This window comes from Magallana gigas, chromosome 8 (assembly GCF_963853765.1).
Source record: "Magallana gigas chromosome 8, xbMagGiga1.1, whole genome shotgun sequence".
NCBI classification, from domain to species: domain Eukaryota; kingdom Metazoa; phylum Mollusca; class Bivalvia; order Ostreida; family Ostreidae; genus Magallana; species Magallana gigas.
This window is the reverse complement of record NC_088860.1, coordinates 41,615,664-41,637,322: the sequence shown is the minus strand read 5'-3', so window position 1 is coordinate 41,637,322 and position 21,659 is coordinate 41,615,664. Positions and strand designations below refer to the sequence as shown.

Here is a 21,659-nt window from a genome sequence, read left to right as displayed (position 1 = left end):
TGTCCTACAAGATTGTCAAATTGGTAGAGACAGTCTGAGTTTGTTAATCATTGAATTACAAACTTCATAGTTAGAGCACAATTATATGAAGTGTACATGTAGGTGTACATACGTACATGTAGATGCGTTTCAGTTAAAAGTAAACCATCCTTCGTACACGTAAGAACAGAGAACCTACCGTCAAAATGCTTCTACATTGTAGTATATAAACATTATTCAAGTCATCGTAGTTAATGTATATTGACATTTGTATATAAAAAAAGATCCCCCTCAAACCACACCCTTAATCCGCCACAGAAGTGAGACTTCAAAGGACATACGATAACTGCTGTTGCAAAGACTGCATCTGTCGACTATAAACACAAATAATACAAATGTGTCGGCAGATATATATGATTACATGTATGTAATGTTTTACTGGAAACTCCGAAAAATACAGAATATTGCGGTAAAAAGACGCTTCTTTTGGTTGTCAATGTAAGGCGTTGGCTTCCATTGCGCTAGGTCATCTAAAATGTTTATCTAACAAAACAACCAAGTGATATAAACCATTAACAAATACATGAATACGTATACACAAAGCAGTGATTTATATATTTTTATTAGGATTTTATAAAGACCTAAAAAATTAATTATATTACATGTATCCGTTTGAAAAAAAAATTAATACAGCTTTTTTATGTATGCTTTTTCGGCTTTATTCCCCAATTCTGTGGACAATACCCTTTTTGAACTATAGTGATCACTGTAATTATAATTTAATTTGATTTGAAATAAATTTACCGTGTTATAAATACATGTTTTATTTACCACAGCTTTTTATATTTTTTGGCGTTAATTCAGAATTCTATGGACTGTGCCCTTTTTGAACTGTAATGAGCACTTATATTTAAAAGCAATTTAATTTTTGAAAAGGCTGAAAGTGTCACACATGACATGCATTTTTATATCGTGGATAACCATAAGGTTCTTTGTGCCAGTAGGGAAACATTCCAGCGAAAAGAAATCTTAATTCTCAGCTTAGATTTTAATTAATCCGAGTTTGACCTTATTTAAATACATTGACACTTCTAAGGCCCGATATATCAAAGTCCACTTATTAAAAAAGGATTATTTTTTTTATCCATTTAAAAATCATTTACCAAGGTGTATTGATAGATTTTTTTTATGAATCAGATATACATATTAATTAGATTTTTTTTTGTATATGCAGTCTTTGACAGCAGTTTTAAAATCATCACAATGATAAAATCAAAAATAATAAGAGATAAACGCTCAGGCTAAAACAGGCACACATGTCTGAATTCAGTAAAGTTGATCGTTGTTCGAATTAACAAATTTTACACTTTGAAATGAAATAATAATTAGTTCTACAAGTCAAACTGGATACGTAAACCACTAATATGACCAAAATCTATACAAAAACAGTCAACTTAATAACAATATACAATAAACTTTAAGTCCTCTTTAGTTTGAATGCTATATTTTTCTTGATAGCATGTGGTGCTTTAAACAAGCCAGATATATAGTCTTAACTAAAATGAAAAACAACGCTTTTCTGTTTATTAGATTTCTTTTTAAAGAGAATGATAGCCATTTAAAACTAACCGTCTTATTATTACCCTAATCTGGTCTGTCTAGTTTTAACTAGTATAAACAGAGCCCGAGTAGGTCAGATTTGTATCCTTAGTTTGTGATTATCCCTCTATTCTTTTCCAAGGACATTGCTTAATCGATTTAAATTAGTAAGAACATGAGAATCGGTGTTTAACCGACCCTAATAAGGCCTCATTTCTGGTAATCAATGCCAGAAGACTTATTAACCACAAATCTTTCAAAGTTTCTCTATAAAAACATTGGTTTTATATATATATATATATATATATATATATATATATATATATATATATATATATATATATATATATATATATATATATATATATATACAACATTTTTAACTTCAAAGTTTAAACATTTTTTAAAAATGTTCTTCTTGTTTTTAAGTCGCAAAAATTTTTTTTTGGAAAGAAGCAAGGTTATCTGTACGTAAAAGCTTTTTTTTTTAAAGGAATTAAGAAGTGATACCCAATAAAGCCCGAAGGGTTTAATGATAGATTTGTCCACGCTCCGACAGAAGTTATCACTTCATAATAATCAAAGAATGATTCCTTTTTAGTTATATTTATATTATTTCAAATTGGTACACTTTAAAACAACATTATTTTAAAACCACTGTTTCTTTTTAGCACAGTCATGCTATGTATTACTACGCAGCGCAGCCAATACCTTTTTGGTTATGATATAAGACACGCCCATTTTGTGTCACTCATGTTTCATGAAGTTATTAGGTTTAAGAGTGCAAAATTGATTCGTAATGTTATCACAGACAATGACAGTTGAAAATGTAAATATAATTTCTTGTTGCCTTTTTATACTGTGCATATGATTTTGAATGATTTTAAAAGAATTTGCGAGAAAAAAAAACAATTAAAGGGAGGGGGTATGAGGACATTCATTCATATTGAGTTTGTTAGGAAGCCAAGGCATTCTTTTCATTGATTTTAAAATGTTAGAGCTTATTACAAAACAAGGCGACTTGCCTGACCGTATATATGACAATGCGTTGTTAGAACTTTATCATTTGAGAGAGAGAGAGAGAGAGAGAGAGAGAGAGAGAGAGAGAGAGAGAGAGAAAATAGTGCAATTTTTGTCAGAATCCGGAAGAACTGAGTCTCTGGTCTACTTCCAAAGGTTCTCATTTCTGGAAATAATTGTTTGACTGTTTATTTTTTTTTCTTATATCACGTTTACACATAATTGTATATAAGATTAATGGATTAATTACAGTAATCCCCTGGATTTCTGACAAGTTGAACCTAAAAGAATTATCAACTATAAAAGACTATGAACTAGATTTTTTTCCCAAGTACAAAATGATTAACTAAAGTCAAGTCTGTCATTAGAAAAGAAAAGGCAAAAGTAAAAAGAAATGTGTCCAAGGCAAATATTAACTCGAAACGCTTCAACATTCTTAGATTTTTATTTGTATGTTTCAGTTTATTTTTGTTTGCATTGAATAATTACTGATCCCAAGAGGGTGTTTAATTATCATTATTCATTAACATCTACCAAATATCTCATTTTTTTTAAAAGAAAAACGATTGTGATTCAAAGCTCTAAAGAAACTGACAAGACTGAAATCTACACGATCCAGTTCTGTCCAGTTTAATTTTGGTCGGCAACTAAAGGAAAATAATGGACTGCACGAAAAAATCATGATGATGCTAGATTATAATTTATAAGACGACTTGGCTATTACGTACAGATGTACATTATAACAATAATTAGTTACTTTTCTCATTTATTCAATAACGCGGGTTATGTATTTTCTCTGCAATGCCGCTACCATCATATCCCGCATGAATCACCAAAGAATTTCATTGTTTAAATGAAAGTTAAGGATAGTCACGTGTTTTAAAAAAAACCAAGTCTCGTTCAACCGATACGTTCGGCCAATCGCAACATCTCGGGCATTTCTAGCAGTACTCAGAAATCATCTTGAGGTACTGTAGCATTTGTTTATCTTCTCAAAATAAATACATGTACTTAGTAGAATATGATTTTTTATTTTTTCATAGTTATCGTTTACGCAGTTTAAAGCTCAAAAAACGATAAAAATAAAAATTTATGCATGTTTAAAAAACAATTTATTTCTAATGGCCTTAGTGCTCTTCTAGAATAACGAATTTAAAGTGTAATGGTTTATAACAGTCCTTTATATAGAATGTGTTACAATCTTTTTTTCTTTTACTTGTGTTTAAAATATCATTCTTCCCAGGTGACCCAAGGTAATGTTCGATTATCGTATTAAGCCTTGTTGGGAGACTATTTCAAAGAGGTTTAATAGAAAATAGAATAGAAACAACGTTTCTCTGCCAAATGGATAATTATGTATGACTGGTAACGTTTAACTTTTAAGACCATGTTCTTAAACTGAAGTATTAACATAGATGAGGTTAATTTTTAGTATGGAGTGCATGTATACTTAAGCAAATAAATTTCAGTCACTGCCAAGCTCCGTTCAAGTTTTCTATTTAATTTTCATTTATCCCTTAATCTATACACAAAATTTGTCAGGATATATGGAAAAAAACTCAACATTTTTTCCGGAAAAGAAGAGGTGACATATATAACCTAAAACAGGAGACATCTCTGATCTATTCGGAATTTGTCTGGATACCGGGCATATTTTCCCTCAACAGTTTTCATACAAATGCAAAAGTTGAGGAAGGATTTAAAAAAAATGATAATCAGCACTGTCCAAAGTCTTTGTATTTGCGTTGATGTATGCACAAAGTTATGGTATGGCATTTTTATTATACTAGTGAGTTATCGCAAAATCAAGTGTTCTATCCGTTTAGCTGACAAGATATAAAGGGAATGTTTCGAAATTAAAAAAAAAACCACTTTTTTTTTTATTTTAGAAACACTCTGATATAAAACTGTTGTGAAATTTAATGACCACAAATGGAATTGAGCAATCGAGCGATAATCAAAGCTATTCAAAGGGCTTACTTAACATGAAATGTCAGTACATCTCTATCGTCAGTCGTATCCTAATGTATTCCTTGATACTTAAATTCACATAGACTGAATGAGACCGAGAGGTTTCACAATCAATTCTTAAAACTTTCTTTATGATATCCACATCAAGCTTTAAGACTCTTCAAGGTATGCGCATATTTATTAAATCAAACTCAAAAAACTAACATGTAATATAAATGGAACAATTTGCCAACAGACAATTAGATTAAAACATGGATGTAAATGGGATATAGAACCATTTTAACAGGAGCTTGGACTTTGGGTAGTTGTGTCAAAAAGCAATGTGACCTAGGCCTGCTTAGCTATTTCATTTCTGGCCACTCAGCCATGGCTCTTTGAAACCAACTTAATTTTGCTGGTGATTGAGCTAAGACTGCGCAATAGGTGTACATGTATATTTCGCTCAAAATTAGTGTCATTTTAACTTGTTTTGATGCAAGAAAAAGATAGTTACATCCTACCGAAAGTCCATGGTCTTGTTAAAATGGTTCTACATGTTCACAGTTTTTTTTGGGGCTGGTTTTGAAAAAAAAATGGATGTGACCAACGATTACTTGTGGATGTTTAAAAACAGATCCACGAAGATTCAAATATTTTTTGTGTTTCAACAGATTTTGCTTAAATTATATACCCGTATGAAAATAGATACATCTTTGATTGCAAATATTTATTAATACGACTTCATGTGCTATTCAAATATCATAGTGGTTTTGAATATGGAAATATTCTTTATTTGAAAAAAAAATTATCAGCTGTTGTGTATGGAACAAGTCTTGTTCAGTGCATGTGTCGTTTCCCAATTCTTCACTTGCTAGCCTCGTTCCCATCCTCGGTGATTATTGTAACAGGAAGAGCGAGAGGATTAGTGAAAACAAAACCAGGAGAGAGGAAGCAACATTGTATCCTGAAAAATAATGTATAAGAAATTAAATACTCGCGTAGTGAGATTTAAGTTTTAGCTCGTGCAAAAGCAAACTTATAGAAATGTTATAACTTATTTTTTAAAAATCATCTTACCTGCCGCGCCCTGGAGACACGCCAGGGCGTTAGTACAGCCTGCATACCCCTCTGTTTCGTCACTTCCGTCGTCACAGTCCGCTGAGCAGTCACATTGGAAGGACGACTGGATACACGTCATCGAACCCGACTCACAGGTGAAGTACCCGGATGGACAAAGCTAAAGGAGCAATTATAATCAAAGTACTGAAGAACTGACGGGAGTTGATTTTGTCGATATTATTTATTTCAAAATCAATGATATGTTATTTTGCATGAAAAGTACATGTAGTTTCTAATTTGAATTACGCAATTTTTTATAATATGAATTTTTGGACTTTTTCGACAAGAATATCGAGAAACCGCCATATGAATCATGTTAAATAATATTAAAAGATAAAATTAATTCAATCAAACTATGTATCAGTAATAGAAATATTTCTCGAAAATTGTATGGATCCAAGCAATATTGAACTCTAGTCTCGTTCAACCAAACGCTCGGCTGACACCGTAAATCTACTACAAGGATTTACGGAGACAGCCGAGCGTCGAGTTGAACGAGACTTTATTGAACTCTGGCGTAGGAATACATAAGACTACAAAAAATATCTAAATTGTTCGTACCAATTAAAATCTGACTATTTTCAAGGTATTTATAAATAAGTTTCCTTGAAAAACAATGCTTTAACATAAATTACATTGAATTCATCAAGTATTTTCTAGAACTAAGTCTTGTCAGCAGCAATGATTTGTGCTGAGGTTCAAACACTGTTTCACTTTCGGTTTGTCTGAGTAACTGCATAGGAGAGTTGAATAAAATCAACTCCCAAAAAGTACCAGTGGCAATGATTAAAAAGAATCTGAAAGTAAATTATTTTTTCATGAATATTATCAGTAGTTACTGCACGTCTTGTGATACTTGCAACGCGAACCATATTCGGACGACATTATTTCAAAATCTTTTTAAAACAGAAATATTCCTTTTGAAATTTCTATTTACTCAGTTCATAGCAAATCGAAATTTCAAAAGCAATGGCTGCTGCATTCCAATTCTCATTATCTGAGTAATGTGTGTACCAGTGGACACGAAATGATGATTTACATTTAAACACAACAAAACATTTTAAAAATTGATGTTTGTGTATCATTGTTTATGAAGCTTAATCCAGTTTTTAGATTTATGTTTTGCTACAATGTATATCGCTACCTGTTGATAGGTTCCCGCCGGTACTGTGGGGCAGTCATCAATGTTACAGTCCCCGAAGTCGCCCGAATCTCCAACGCATTCCTTTCCGCCATTGGCCGGTTTTGGATTGTCGCATGTCCGTGATCGGGACCGTCGACCACCGCCGCAAGTCTTAGAACAGCTTCCCCACTGTGACCAATCAGTCCAGGCGCCGTCAACTGTCAACGTATGTTGTAATTCCAATTATATATTACATGTATTGTTAACAGGTGGAGAAAGATAGGTTTGATTGGGCTCTAGATATAAAAAGTCTTGAGGTGTATACTTAGATAAGTCTAAATGTATGCTTGAAACGATATTAACGTACATATAAGAGTGCTTAGAAAAGACAATTAACTAAAATCTATGTAGCTGACGCTCTATAAGACATCAATACTTTCATAACCTTTCTGTGATACATACTGATGCAGACTTGGGTGTTACAGTCCTGAGAGCTGTTACTGCTACCCACACACGCTGCCCCGCCGTGGGCAGGGGCGGGATTAGTACAGGTCCTGTCACGATGTTGTATTCCTCCGCCACACGTCACGGAACACGTTTTCCAAGAACCCCAGGTCGCCCATAAACCATCAACTAAGGAAAGCATACATGATACATGTATATGTAGGTAATGAACAGAGGAAATAGTGAATTTATAGTTAATATGCACATGTCTCACCCCTGCGAATGTTATTGTCATTTAAATTTTAGACCACGTGGTTTTATTTGACCCTTTCAGTTTTGCAATAAAAATCGTGCCTCGTGTTTATAGTCTATTTCATAGAATCTAAGTACTTGTAGTCAAAAATAAAATCTCGAGATTTATTGATTTTAAACTTTATCTTCATTAATTGATGGATAAAATGTGTTCTAGAAATAAATGTGACAATACTAAAAATAGTTTTTGTCTGCTGTTGCAACAATTAACATGCTTTGTAGAGATCCCCATGAGGATTAGTTTTCAAGCCGCGGTTGACCTAATAATATCATCAATAGTGAAACAGACTATACTATTTTATGCAGATTGTTCCATGAAAATGGCTCGATATACTAAGTTATTATGCAAAACAGACATCCATTATTTTTTTTTTCAAAACTAATATTGCACACCACAAGTATCAAACATGGCTATGATTTTGTTAAGTCACCCAATGTTTATATTTTTGAACCAATCTACACGTGGTTGAACACGAACGATAACTCTGTTCTGAATATTATTGTTTGATATAAATAACCGCTAGATGGTGAGACAAGACATACATCTAAAAAGATTTTCACGTTTTAACATAAATCAAAGTAGGATATGATATGAAAAACGACCAGTACTTACGTATTTTAAGAATTTTAAGAAATTTCACAGGAACTGAACAAATCTCGGTAAAGTCTCGTGAACTTTCATTCGAGCACCTCTGGATTTATTACATACTTGGCAACGATAACTAAAACATTCCGAACACATTCGCAGGGGTGGTCTAGTAAAAGTTAGTAAACACCATCCATATACATTTATTGGGCTTAAAATAGTGTTCATATGTTTCCTACTAAGTCTTACTTGGGCAAGGGTTAGAGTTGCAAGCTTGAGAAGAGTCTGTACTTCCGGAACAGCTGGCGCCGCCATATTGAGGGGCGGGGTTGGTGCAGGATCGCGTTCGTCCTTGTGTTCCGCCGCCGCACGTGACCGTGCACGTGTCCCAGTTACCCCAATTTGTCCACGCTCCATCAACTAGAGATTTTTGACGTCGAAAAAGTGAATAACTCATCATCCAACTTTAAACATACGAGTAATGAAGACCTGATTTAATTTTACAAAATTAAAACTCAACATTTATATTTCGTCTACGTCCGATTTTTTTTATTAATCCTAAGCCATTGTGTTTACATCAGAGCTGTCAATACCAAAAATCTGCCAGAAATGTAATGGCTACACATGTATAATTATAAGACCACACACAATTAATTAGATGCAAATGTCTACACCCTCTTTGTTTCATTCAGGTGTAACAAAGTAATTACTCACTCGGACAGTTGTGTGTGTTACACGCCTGTGTTGATGACGAGAAGCTGGGACAGTTGGCGCCGCCATATTGTGGTGCAGGGTTGGTGCACGTGCGGCTTCGTGATTGTATACCACCTCCACATGTTACTGTGCACGTGCCCCAGTTACCCCAGGTCGCCCATGAGCCATCAACTGAAATGCACATTTAGTTGAACTTGAACATTGCGTAAAAAAGTCAACAGAATGATTTTAAACAGTAACTATTACTTTTCGTTGAATTCATTATTAACGATAATACCCTCTCCCACGTCAAAGTTACATAAAACGCTCAGATTGCGCCAATTCGTTCAGACAAAAATCTTAGTAAGGGATACTGTTTATTGACTTTTCAACTTTCATTTTTGATTAACTTTTTTTCTCAATATATCTTCTTATAATGTCGGTTTATGGTCTCACTTGGACAGTGGTGGGTGTTACACGTGGTTCTGTCATCGGGCACGCCCACGCACGCTTTCCCTAGGTACTGAGGGGCGGGGTTAGTACAGGTCCTCTCCCTGTCCTTGGTCCCTCCCCCGCACGTCACCGTGCATGATGTCCACGTGGTCCACGCTGCCCAATTGCCGTCAACTTTGAAGAGAGAAAAAAGTATGAGACCAACTGAATAGTGTAATTCCTTTTTTTTTTTGATTTTTTTTATAGTCTTCATATTTCTATTTTTGTTGTTGTAGATACTTTAGCAGGAAAAAGGTTCTTTTCTCTGTATTGTATGTTGAAAAGAGAAAATCATTCTCAATAAAATCGATATAAAAATTAATTAAAACTAAAAATTCCTATTTTCATTTAATTTTCGTTTTCGAAAATAACTCAAACGCCGCGTTCACCTCCTTGATATGCCACGGTGAGTTTGCTTAAAACGCCGCGGTGAAATTTCTCCAAAGACCGCGGTGAGCTTACTTGGACAGTGATGGGTGTTGCAATCAGTCCTGTCGGCTCCTGAACCGACACAGTCGTTACCCAGGTACTGAGGGGCGGGGTTAGTGCACGTCCTGGACCTGTCCTTGGTGCCGCCTCCACAGGTCACGGTGCATGAACCCCAGCTGGCCCAAGATGCCCAGTTACCGTGAACTGATGGTGAATAAAAAAACCAAACAAGGTTAACTGATAAGTTAGAAAAAAGATAGGTTTGTCTCGTTGGTAAACAAAAACTGGTAGTTTTACAAGTTTGTTTTACAAGAACCAAAAGTCATTGGTTTTATTATCTTTTATTGTTTAAGAGAAAAATTAATTTTTAATCAAGAAGTATTTTATATTGGACTGTAGTAATTTTGTATACTGGTATTAATAGAGAATCTCCATTCAAAAATTTTATTTCAAATAGTTAAGTCTGGAACTTATGCAAAGCTAAGTACTGGGTGATTATTGAATTACGTACTTGGACAGTTGTGCGTGTTACAGGAGGTTGAACTAGAGGACGATCCAGCGCATGCGTTTCCACCATACGCTGGGGCGGGGTTGTTACAGCTACGGCCTCTGACCTTGGTTCCACTCGCGCATGTTTTGGAACAAGAACCATAGCTGCCCCAAGCTCCCCAGTTTCCGTGTACTGTGAATATAATATCAGTTTATTTCATAAATTCATGACCACCTCGTTCAACTTGAAAGTCTTTGATATTTGGCGTTCTTATGAACTTAGTAAAAAGTAAAAACAAACATTTCGGTGTGAACCTTTCACCAAAAGTTAAGGTGTCAGTTTGGGATCAAACAGTTTGAGAAGCAAAATTTTGTGTTCAAATGAGTTTAATGATTTGATCACGCAGCCAACAAATCTCACATTCAAGTGGTCATTGTTGCTGATTAATTTTTACGTACTTGGACAGTTGTGTGTGTTACAAGACGTAGAACTAGAGGAAGACCCAGCACAGGCGTTTCCTCCATAGGCGGGGGCGGGGTTGTTACAGCTACGTCGTCTGACCTTGGTTCCACTAGCGCATGTTTTGGAACAAGAACCATAGCTGCCCCAGGCTCCCCAGTTTCCATGGACTATAGATTGAAACATACATTTTGTTTAAAACGTTAAAGAGACAGTACAGCTGAAAACACATGTGTGAATAACTTTAGATTTACCTATTGTATCGTTAGGGAATAAGAAATAACGTTGGATGTAATAGTTGAAATACATAAAAATCCCTTTCAGATACCAAATTAACGTAATTATGAGCTTCCGGAAATTCAAGGGTCGTACAAACCGGAATAACCTTATATCGTTTATTTGTACCACGTGTACTTTGATTGAGAGTAATTGACACGTGCTGAAAACTACAAGATCTTCATCCGACTACGGTCATCATGATAAACGAGGTTACAGGGACTCTCTAATCGGAACACATCGTCACTTTCTCGATAATATATTAATGGTTTACCAATTTTGGTTTATTTTAAAATGAACAGACATAAATATGTCAAATAACCCCGCAAGAGGCTTCATTTACAAAAATAAATGTAGGTTGTAGCAACTCCAAGATAAACACGCAAAATACATGCTTACAAAATAATAATTGTGGTTATTTTAAAAACTTTGAACAATTATTACCTGGGAGAAGTAGAAAAGACATATTTTTATCAACAAACATGTCCAGGAGAATCTTCGCGAGCCCTGCATGTGTTTTGTTTACAGTAAATACGCATGCGTAATAGTATAGAAGGCTGAACCCCGTAATACGTTGCGATGTAAATATGTGATAGGTTATACGTAATTATTAATTTTAATGAAATAATTAGACTTTTTTCATGGAGAACTTTGTAATTTTCTGAAAGTTTATACATTCATGAGTAGTACAAAAATACCGAACCCGATCGGAAAATTTTTTCCAGTCGGTTTTTGATAAGATGCGCCGTACTGTCTCTTAAAATAACTTTATGGACCCCGAACAAAGAAGTTCAAAGTATTCTGATTGACATAAATCAATTAAAATATTCTCCGTGAAATTGGCATTAAGATCCAATTTTATCAAATTGCACATACTTGGACAGTTGTGTGTGTTACAGGATGTTGAACTAGAGGACGATCCAGCGCATGCGTTTCCACCATACGCTGGGGCGGGGCTGTTACAGCTACGTCGTCTGACCTTGGTTCCACTAGCGCATGTTTTGGAACAAGAACCATAGCTGCCCCAAGCTCCCCAGTTTCCGTGTACTGTGAATATAATATCAGTTTATTTCATAAAATCATGACCACCTCGTTCAACTTGAAAGTCTTTGATATTTTGAGTTCTTATGAACTTAGTAAAAAGTAAAAAACATTTCGGTGTGAACCTTTTACACAAAGTTCAGGTGTCAGTTTGGGATCAAACCGTTTGAGAAGTAAAATTTTGTGTTCAAATGAGTTTAATGATTTGATCACGTGACAAACAAATCTCACATTCAATTGGTCAGTGTTGCTGATTTATTTGTACGTACTTGGACAGTTGTGTGTGTTACAAGAGGTAGAACTAGACGAAGACCCAGCACAGGCGTTTCCTCCATACGCAGGGGCGGGGCTGTTACAGCTACGTCGTCTGACCTTGGTTCCACTCGCGCATGTTTTGGAACAAGAACCATAGCTGCCCCAGGCTCCCCAGTTTCCATGGACTATAGATTGAAACATACATTTTGTTTAAAACGTTTAAGGACATTACGGACTCCGAACAAAGAAGTTCAAAGTATTCTGATTGACATAAATCAATTGAAATATTCTCCGTGATATTGGCATAAAGATCCAATTTTATCAAATTGCACATACTTGGACAGTTGTGTGTGTTACAGGATGTTGAACTAGAGGACGATCCAGCACAGGCGTTTCCTCCATAGGCAGGGGCGGGGTTGTTACAGCTACGTCGTCTGACCTTGCTTCCACTGGCACAAGTCTTAGAGCAAGAACCATAACTTCCCCACGAACCCCAGTTTCCATGGACTGAAAATTAAGAATACCATACATTATGTTTAATTAGATTCTAAGTAATTACTTTTAAAGTTCAATCCCAGTCACTAACTAGAAACCTACTTGGACATCTGTGTGTGTTGCAGCTTTGGGTGTTTGACGAGGACCCGGAGCAAGACGAGCCGCCATTGGCTGGAGCCGGGTTGTTACACTTTCTGTAGCGAGTGTAGGTTCCTGACCCACAGGATTTCGTGCAGGACCCAAACGACCCCCAGGACCCCCAGTTACCGTTAACCATGGGTGCTGAAAATATGATCAAGGAAACATGTAATAAATCCGATGCTATGTGCTTTAGATAATTACAACTGAATAACCATCTATACGATCGATGTTTTGCTGTTGGGGAGAATCGTACTTCATTATTTTACAACTGTTTTAACACTTACAGTATTTTGCACATTATGCACAAAGGTATTCAAAAGCATTTACTTTACAAGAAACGAACAAATTTAATATTTAAGCACCTTTTTGGATTCACAAAATATCACAGAACAAAAGACTTTTTAGTTTTTGTATTGCCCGAATCACCAGAAAAATAGTTTACGAAACATTACCTGGTTTTTCACACATGGTATAAATGCTGGTGTGAGTACATGGAAGATCGTTCCATCCATTTCTACTGGTCAGGATGTGTATACAGTGTTCGCCCCCAGAGTTATTCGGCTCACCTGGGTTTTTTTTACATTGAAAAGGTGCAAATATCACAACCTAACTTGAGTATAGAAAATTTAATAAAACCGTCACTATAAACATCATCATCATCATCATCATCATCATCATCAGCGCAACCATTGTCGTTTTCGTGTATCATAATACCTACGTTTATAATAATTATCATTGGAATGTGGCAGAGAAGTAAACAAAAACTTTTTTATGACTCCCAACAAGAGGCTGCTCAAATGACAAATTAAGATCAAGGTAAGAAAGTGAGTGAGAAAAACTTCGTGAAGAATATTTCTTAAAAATAAAAACAATGATTCGTTTTACTTCTTTAACATACCGCGGTTCCATTTGGTGTAGGACCATGAGCGGGTACCACTGGAGAAGAACCAGTATCCTTCCTTGTTCCCGTCAATTCCACTGGTCCACACGGAGTTACCGCCGATAAGACCTGTCGTTACATTACGTATAACATTATTGATTACATTTTACACAACTTATATGTAATCGATTAAATGAAATAAAACTATTCTATTTGGTTTTTACACAAGATTATAATGTTATATTCTATGTATGCTATTCCTTATTAAATCTTGTTTCTTTTTATGCATATACTGAGGTGTATTACTTTTTTTTCTTTAAGTATAATTATGTTTCGTACAAATTTCTAGGTAAAAAAATTTCAGTATCGCTTTATTAAATTTTCTAGATTTTATGAAGGGCAGGCTTCTTGTATTAGCATCGCTCAATTGACTACCATGAAGTATTCTATGTAATCCTATTTTTTTAGCTGCAGAGAAAATTAGGTCTTTAGAATATGACATTGCCTTTTGACCTTCAACTGACCTTCGACGTAGTACTGCTCGGAGCTGTCCTCGATACTGACCAGGTTGGCGCCATAACTCTGACAAGTCCTGAGGGCTGATATCCAGTTGGTCTTTCCAAACATCCGGTAACATTTACCACTCCTCTGACTCCACCCACTATCGCAGCTGCTGGTTCCGCCTACAAGTATATTCAACCAGAAGTATATGGGACAAAAGTGAAAAAATTAAAGGAGCATATTAACTCATATCATTACTAATAGGGATCAATTTTTAGGATTCAGATTGATTTTGCGTTTAATGGGCATTCATGAGAATTTTAAAACATTCCACTTCATATGACCTTTTCAAGAAATGTCAGCACATGAATTCCACGTACAAAAAGTGCACGAGAAAATTGAAAGCATGTAGCATATATTTATAAAAATTAAATTCAGGTCAAAATCTCCAAAGTCAGATTCAATAATTGCTACTTGTTCTTTAGATTTAAATAAGCGCTACCGACAATTGAAAATTGATGTCAGCTAACTTCAATTCACTACGAATAAGAGCAGCACTTTTATACTTGATAATAGCATTTACCGACAATTGATTGGATAATATAAATAAAAAGGCCATGTTCCAGCATTTCATATTAAATTGCATTGTTTTTTTCATGAGTTTCAATTTTTATTTTAGCGCTTTAAGAATTACTCAATTGCAACTTCTCGGGCCTTTCCGACACAGCTCGGAATTTTCCGAGGTGTGCTGAAAAGGCCCGAGAAGTTACGATGGCGCTAAAAAAATCTACAACTTCTCGGGGCTTTTCGACAAAGCTGGCAATTTTCCGAGGTCTGCCGGAAAGGCCCAAGAAGTTGCGATTAAAAAATCACCCAGAACCATGTAGTTAGTTTGATGACTTACGGTGGATCTCGCAGACATAGGCTATACCCCTGTTACAGGGGAGGTCATTCCATCCCTTCCGGCTGGTGTAGACGTGCAGACAGTGTTCGCCCCCCGAATTATTGGGCTCGCCTGAAGAAAAGTTGATCATTACATTAGTTTCATCCAATTGTCTAACTATAGTTAAATGTATTTATGAAACTTAATAACTTGTAACTATACACTGCTAATGATATATAATTTTAGTTGAATGGTAAATGTCGATATTGATACTGTACAGTTATCAGTTTTCGTACATCGTAGTGCGACGTCTTCGTTCTTCGTCCGTTAACAATTTTACATTTCTTTTTAAAACTACAAGACCAGTTGTTACCATTGTTGCTTTCAATTGAGGCATCCTTAGGGTAAAATGAATCTAAATTGTAAAATTTATGACCCGACCATCTCCGGAGTCTCATAGCAAAAAAAGGCCAAATTTTCTGAAATCCTCTTCTCTACCACACAAATATGGAGAAAATACTAAATATATTATGTCCATGAAGACCTCTACCAAAATTGTGAAATTCGTGGCCTCTGGGTCAAGGGTTTGGGTCCTCCTTTCAATAAATTGATATTTGCAAACATAAAAAAAACGAAACCAGGGGTAACAGTCAGAGGAGTCTAATACCGGTAATAAAATTATAGACATCCCAAAATGAAGCCTAGCAGTAAAACAAACTTAAGACTCCCTGACATGTCCTTCTAAGGGCCATAGTACTCAGGTGACCGTCACGGCCTATGTGTCTTTTGTTTTAGAAATATACAAAATTAAATTTTTCTTTTCTTCTTTTTTAACTTTAAGCAATTAAAAGTTGCAAAAATATTGAAAGTTTTATAGACAGCGTCATCGCGCCGTCACAAAAAGCGTTCTCACGCTTCGATTCTTTAATATTCATAACAAGCTGCTGCACTATACTTACCTTCTCGCAATAATTACTCCACACAACGTTACCGTCATACTACATGTAATAAACCAACTTTGTTATAAAGCAGTTTGTAACAGAACGTTGTAGCTACCACAACGCCGGCGTAATGTTTGGAAGTGGTATAAAATGTCGGTTGATCTTTTGCAGTTGACCCTGTCAATACACAATACCTTCTTTCTATGTTTGTCGAGTCCATCTTAATAAATGGTATGGGAAAAATATTTGAAAAATAAGATTCGAACCTCTGTACCACTTGGTGTAGGACCACTTCGAGAAACCACTGTACCACGCCCATGCTCCTTCGTAGTTCCGGTCCGATCCACTGGTCCAAGCCGTGTTTCCACCAATCAGATCTAACGTAACAAAACACATATGTTGACACCCGAGGTCAAGATCTAAGAGATGCTTAATTAATTCAAAATAAAATCGCAGAAAATCGTTGGGTGTTTATTAATGCTATTTACTCAAGACGATTTCAGACATGGCGTTAAAAACACTAATAAACTGAGACACATACAAAAATTTAATTAATGATACAGAAATTTATTAATTTTATCGTATGAAATTATAAAGAAATATCAGAATGTTACCCCTGGCCTCTCTGTAATATGGCATTACTATAATAACATGTCATTAAAGAGACATGTTCAAATAGAATCAGAACTAATTAAATCAGGATCAAGACCCCACAATATATCCATAAAATACAGGACTGCGTTTTACAAAAGAACTTACGACAAAGTCTTAAGTAAAATATTTCAGTCTCATCCATGGAACGGTCTTTAATGAACAAAATTTATATCAAACCATTTATTTACAACTACTTTGATTTCCATAATTCTATTTTACAAATACATTGTATTACAATAAAACATTGATTAGTTTGTGATTAATAAACATTCATTAATCTGTTCGTAAATTCTTTTGTAAAAGGCAGCCCTAGTCTCTTGTGATACATGTACCACATACTCTCAGTGAAGTACTGTTTCTTATACAAGTACATGTAACTGTTATATAAATGTACCACATACTCTCAATGAAGTACTGTTTCCTATAAAAGTAAGTGCTATATAAATGTACCACGTACTCTCCATGAAGTACTGTTTCCTATAAAAGTAAGTGCTATATATACGGTAAATGTACCACATACTCTCAATGAAGTACTGTTTCCTATAAAAGTAACTGCTATATAAATGTACTAAGTTCTCTCAATGAAGTACTGTTTCCTATACAAGTAATTTATATAAATGTACCACGTACTCTCAATGAAGTACTGTTTCCTATAGAAGTAAGTGCTATATAAATGTACCACATACTCTCAATTAAGTACTTTTCCGATACAAGAAACTTATATAAATGTACCACGTACTCTCAATGAAGTACTGTTCCCCCGAGGAGTCGATGCTGACCAGGTTGGCGCCGTACCTCTGACAGTCCCTGGCGGCCAGGGACCACTCCTTGGAGCTGGTGAACAATTTGTAGCAGTTACTGCCGTACCCCGACCACCCGCTCGGACAGGCCGCGTAGGAATATCCTGAGAAAAAGACGTTCTTTAGTTTTTAGACGAAGATTATGAATTAAAAGTTCATGATTTCCATCAAATACTAGTATTAAACAGAATAAACATTTATCAAAAGAATATGATCTTGATATTTAAAATATAAATACAACAATATTAATTCAATGTACAAAAACTTTGACATCGGAAAAGGTTATCACATGTAAAATATTGATAAAAAATATAATAAACGTAAAAATTATACTTCTAAAAAAGACATGAAGATAAAAGTTAAGCTTTGTTCAACAGTTTTGCAGTTTCCTCGAATTTGAAGAAAATAAACAAACCTGTCAACACGAGAATTAAACAAGCGACGAAGCAGCTTCTCGAAGACAGCTTTTGCCCAATCTGTGAAGAGAACAATAATAAAGGTGCTATGGGTTTCGGAAAAGATTAAAGATTTTATTAATTATACTGAATTCTTAAAAGATATTTCAATCTTAGATGTTTTAGATGTTCGGCATATTTTTGAACAATATAATATATGTGATCTGACACAATTGATACTGCACATGTACATGTATATATGAAAGCAAACTTTTAAAATTGAAATTTAATTTTTCATGCAGCTTACAAGCTTATAAGCCGTCAATATGAAATGTAAAACAAAAATTAATATATATTTACATTAAAAGTCATAAGATAATCACAAAGAGCGAAGTAGGGGTGAACAAGTTGTTTGAACACTCCCAAAAATGTACGGTTGTTTTATTTTTCATAAATGTTAATTGTAAGTTAATCAAATAAAGTATAAATTGAAAACATTAATTATTTAGTAAAATAAAAAGTTCAAATTCAATTCATAATGAATTCTAAATTCCAGAAAAGGTTTACGAATAAAGAGAGATATATATTAATAAAATATGAAAATTAAAATAGAAAAGTATTATTTTTTACCATATTGATAGGGAAACCTGTGTCTCGCAGGCTACCGGCTTGTGTTAATGACTTTGATTTTTTCCAATTTCATTTGACCCATTTTTCTTATTAATACGCAATAATCTCTGTGACTTGGCATTAACAGCAAATATCGTTGCATAACCATTTGGTAGTCAACGAAGATTTATTAGAGAAATCTGATTAAATAATACTAATAACAACACAGTTTAACCCTAACATTTTAAAGTGCAAGTAAAACTAAAATAAATGAAGTATAGTTCTATATTTGATTATACGTTTTATACATAGAAAGCGAAAAATTTAATCCGATCCGAATTAACAAATACTCAGTAATACCATATAAAATTTGCATTGGGTCAATTTAACTAAAACTGTCCTTTTCGAATTGCATATGGTTTGCTTAGTAATTAAAATATACTGTGCATTTTCTCCTATATTTTAATTACCAACCCCTCCCTTCAAAAGAAAAAAAAAACCTGAAAAAAACCCTCCAAAAATCAAACAAACAACCCCCCTCATCCGCCACCCCCGGCCCCTCCCCAAAAAACCCCTCCAGACCTGAATAGTTTGCATAGACAAGCTGAGACGACCAATTAACTTAATGGGAAAATACGCCCCCTTAAAAAAACCAGTTTTGAAACAATTACATAATGATAATGAACAAAAACATTTTGTCATATTATGCATGTATGTTTAAATAAATCTGAATGTTAATTTTCATCGGAAATGGGCGTGGTTAACAGCATCACACGCTTGGTTCTGCGCCGCCTGGTGATAATTACATACAAAATGTCACATGACGCAGGCAGTTCAGACACTGACGTGATTTTTATGCTTAACTTAATTGAAAAAGGCGTTGATTTTAATTGCAAGTTCAATTTGTAAATATAAGAAATGAATCATTTTTGGACTTTTATTACAGTCGGTACGTGATCAAACCAATCGTTATATGAGCCCTTTGCGTTTTAGATTGGATTTGATCACGTGTCCGACTGTTATGGTCACCCAATGAATATCAAGCAATCCCTAATTGCTTATTCATTGATGTATTGGGGTACAATGGACGCTTTAAAAAGAAAGATAATTCTCATAGCAATAAAATATCATTTTCTTCAAAGATATAGACAGGAATTACGATTTTCAAAACATCTGTCGGCTGAAAGCCTACGTAATCGTTTTTGTATTTATTTCTAATACAGAGTACAATTATGTGAAAGCAAAAAAAAGTCCCTTATTTTCGTGTTTTGCATGTTAAGGTTGATACATTAGACGTGCACTTTTTCATGAACTGAAATTGCCGACTTCAAAGGGTCGATCTAGATTCCGTATAATCACAACCGATGACCATTAATCTTAAGTTTATTCACCGCAAAACTGTTTTTCAAAGAAGACAAGATTGTCTATAAATTACTCATCTCATCATGTCTATACCTTTAACATTTTAGAAATTATTTCTTTAGCCATCTATCAAATTATTCAACAAATAAAAAAATAAATATTAAGCTTTAAAGGGGCATGGTCACGATTTTGGTCAAATTCAATTTTACTGTTTTTATTATTTACAATGCTTTAGGAATGTATTTCTAATGATCATTTGAAATTTGAGAGTCAGGCGTAAAGTTATGAGCAAGATACAATGCTCACAATTCTTTGTCATGTAAACAAGGCTCGTGTCCTGTTTTTGTTTACGTTATTTCAATATACCAATAAAAAATCTTTTTCAAGATGATTTGTCTAATTTTTTATTCATTTTAAGAATAGATAAACAATCCCTAATATTTAACACATTCATTTTAGGTCTAAAACTGGAATTTTCACCTCAACATTTAAAATGTAAACAAAGGCTTTGTTTACATAGCAAAGAATTGTAAGCACTGTAACTCGCTTATAACTCAACGGATGATACTCAAATTTTGATTGCATATTTAAAAAAGCAAAGTTCTTCATCTGAAAGATTATGTTTTAAAATGGCTACGGCCATGAATATCTTTTTTAAAAGTGTACACGGCGGCAGGAGCCGACATTGTGCTATTAATATGTATTGACGTAATGTTCTATATAATTTTGCATATTTTACTAAGTCTATCAAACCATAAATAACACTTCACAGTGATATATTTACATCTAACAAGTATGATTCCCTCTATTTCGTTCGGAAACTTATAGTTGCATTGTAATTCATAGCTCTATCGAAACAGCCAGACTGAAATTTACACGCCCCGTTTATCGATTGATCGAAACCTACAGCGACTTAAGAAAAATCAAGGTACTGAAGTACTGACGGGAGTTGATTTTATCGATTATCATTTATTTTAAAATCAATTTTTCTTGCATGGCAATTAGTTTCTAGATTGTATTTGAATTACGCACTTTTTTATAATATGAATTTTTAGACTTTTCCGACAAGAATTTCGAGAAACCCCATATGAATCATGTTGTGAAATATTTAAAGATATATTTCAACTACTAGTACGTATTAGTTATCGAAAGAATTCTAAAAATTGTATGGATCCAAGCACTATTGATATTGAACTCTAGTCTCGTTTTACTAGACGCTCGGCTGTCTCCGTTAATATCTGACAAGCAAGAGAGCCCGTCTCTGCTTGTCGGAGATTTACGGAGACAGCCAAGCGTCTGGTTGAACGAGACTATATTAACCCTGGCGTAGGAATACATGAGACTACAAAAATATCTAAATTGTTCGTAGTATAAAAAATTTGACTATTTTCAAAATGTTTGTAGATAAGTTTCCTTGAAAAATAATGCTTCAGCATACATTACATCGAATTTTTTTCTATTATTTTCAAGAACTTAGTCTTGGCAGCGGTGATGATTTGTGCTTAGGTCCAAACACTGTTTCACTTTCGGTTTGCCAGAGTAAATGCATAGGAGAGTTGATTAAAATCAACTCCCAATTAAGGACTACACGAAGAAATCATGATGATGTCAGACTCTAATTTGCCTAGGAGCTGTTTCTTTTAGCTCGGACCCTTCCTGGCAAACTCAAATAACGGTAGGATCCCCCCCCCCCGGAAAAATGTTCTGGATCCGCGCATGAACATTTATTTA

At 34.6% G+C, this 21,659-nt stretch overlaps 1 protein-coding gene across 1 annotated transcript; it reads right to left on the bottom strand.

Moving 5' to 3' along the window:
- Positions 1-5,235: 5,235 nt before the first annotated feature.
- On the bottom strand, positions 5,236-20,614 carry LOC105340999 (A disintegrin and metalloproteinase with thrombospondin motifs adt-1). Its single transcript, XM_066070070.1, has 22 exons — positions 20,566-20,614; positions 17,978-18,064; positions 17,502-17,666; positions 16,375-16,485; positions 15,189-15,299; positions 14,308-14,466; positions 13,802-13,912; positions 13,356-13,469; positions 12,865-13,044; positions 12,604-12,774; positions 12,282-12,452; positions 11,848-12,018; positions 10,695-10,865; positions 10,258-10,428; positions 9,780-9,950; positions 9,282-9,452; positions 8,847-9,017; positions 8,382-8,552; positions 7,253-7,423; positions 6,812-7,008; positions 5,626-5,785; positions 5,236-5,512 (listed from the first exon to the last, which is right to left on the bottom strand). The coding sequence occupies exons 1-22, from the start codon at positions 20,612-20,614 to the stop codon at positions 5,445-5,447; spliced, it is 3,222 nt and encodes a 1,073-aa protein (XP_065926142.1). The 3' UTR covers positions 5,236-5,444.
- Positions 20,615-21,659: the final 1,045 nt, after the last annotated feature.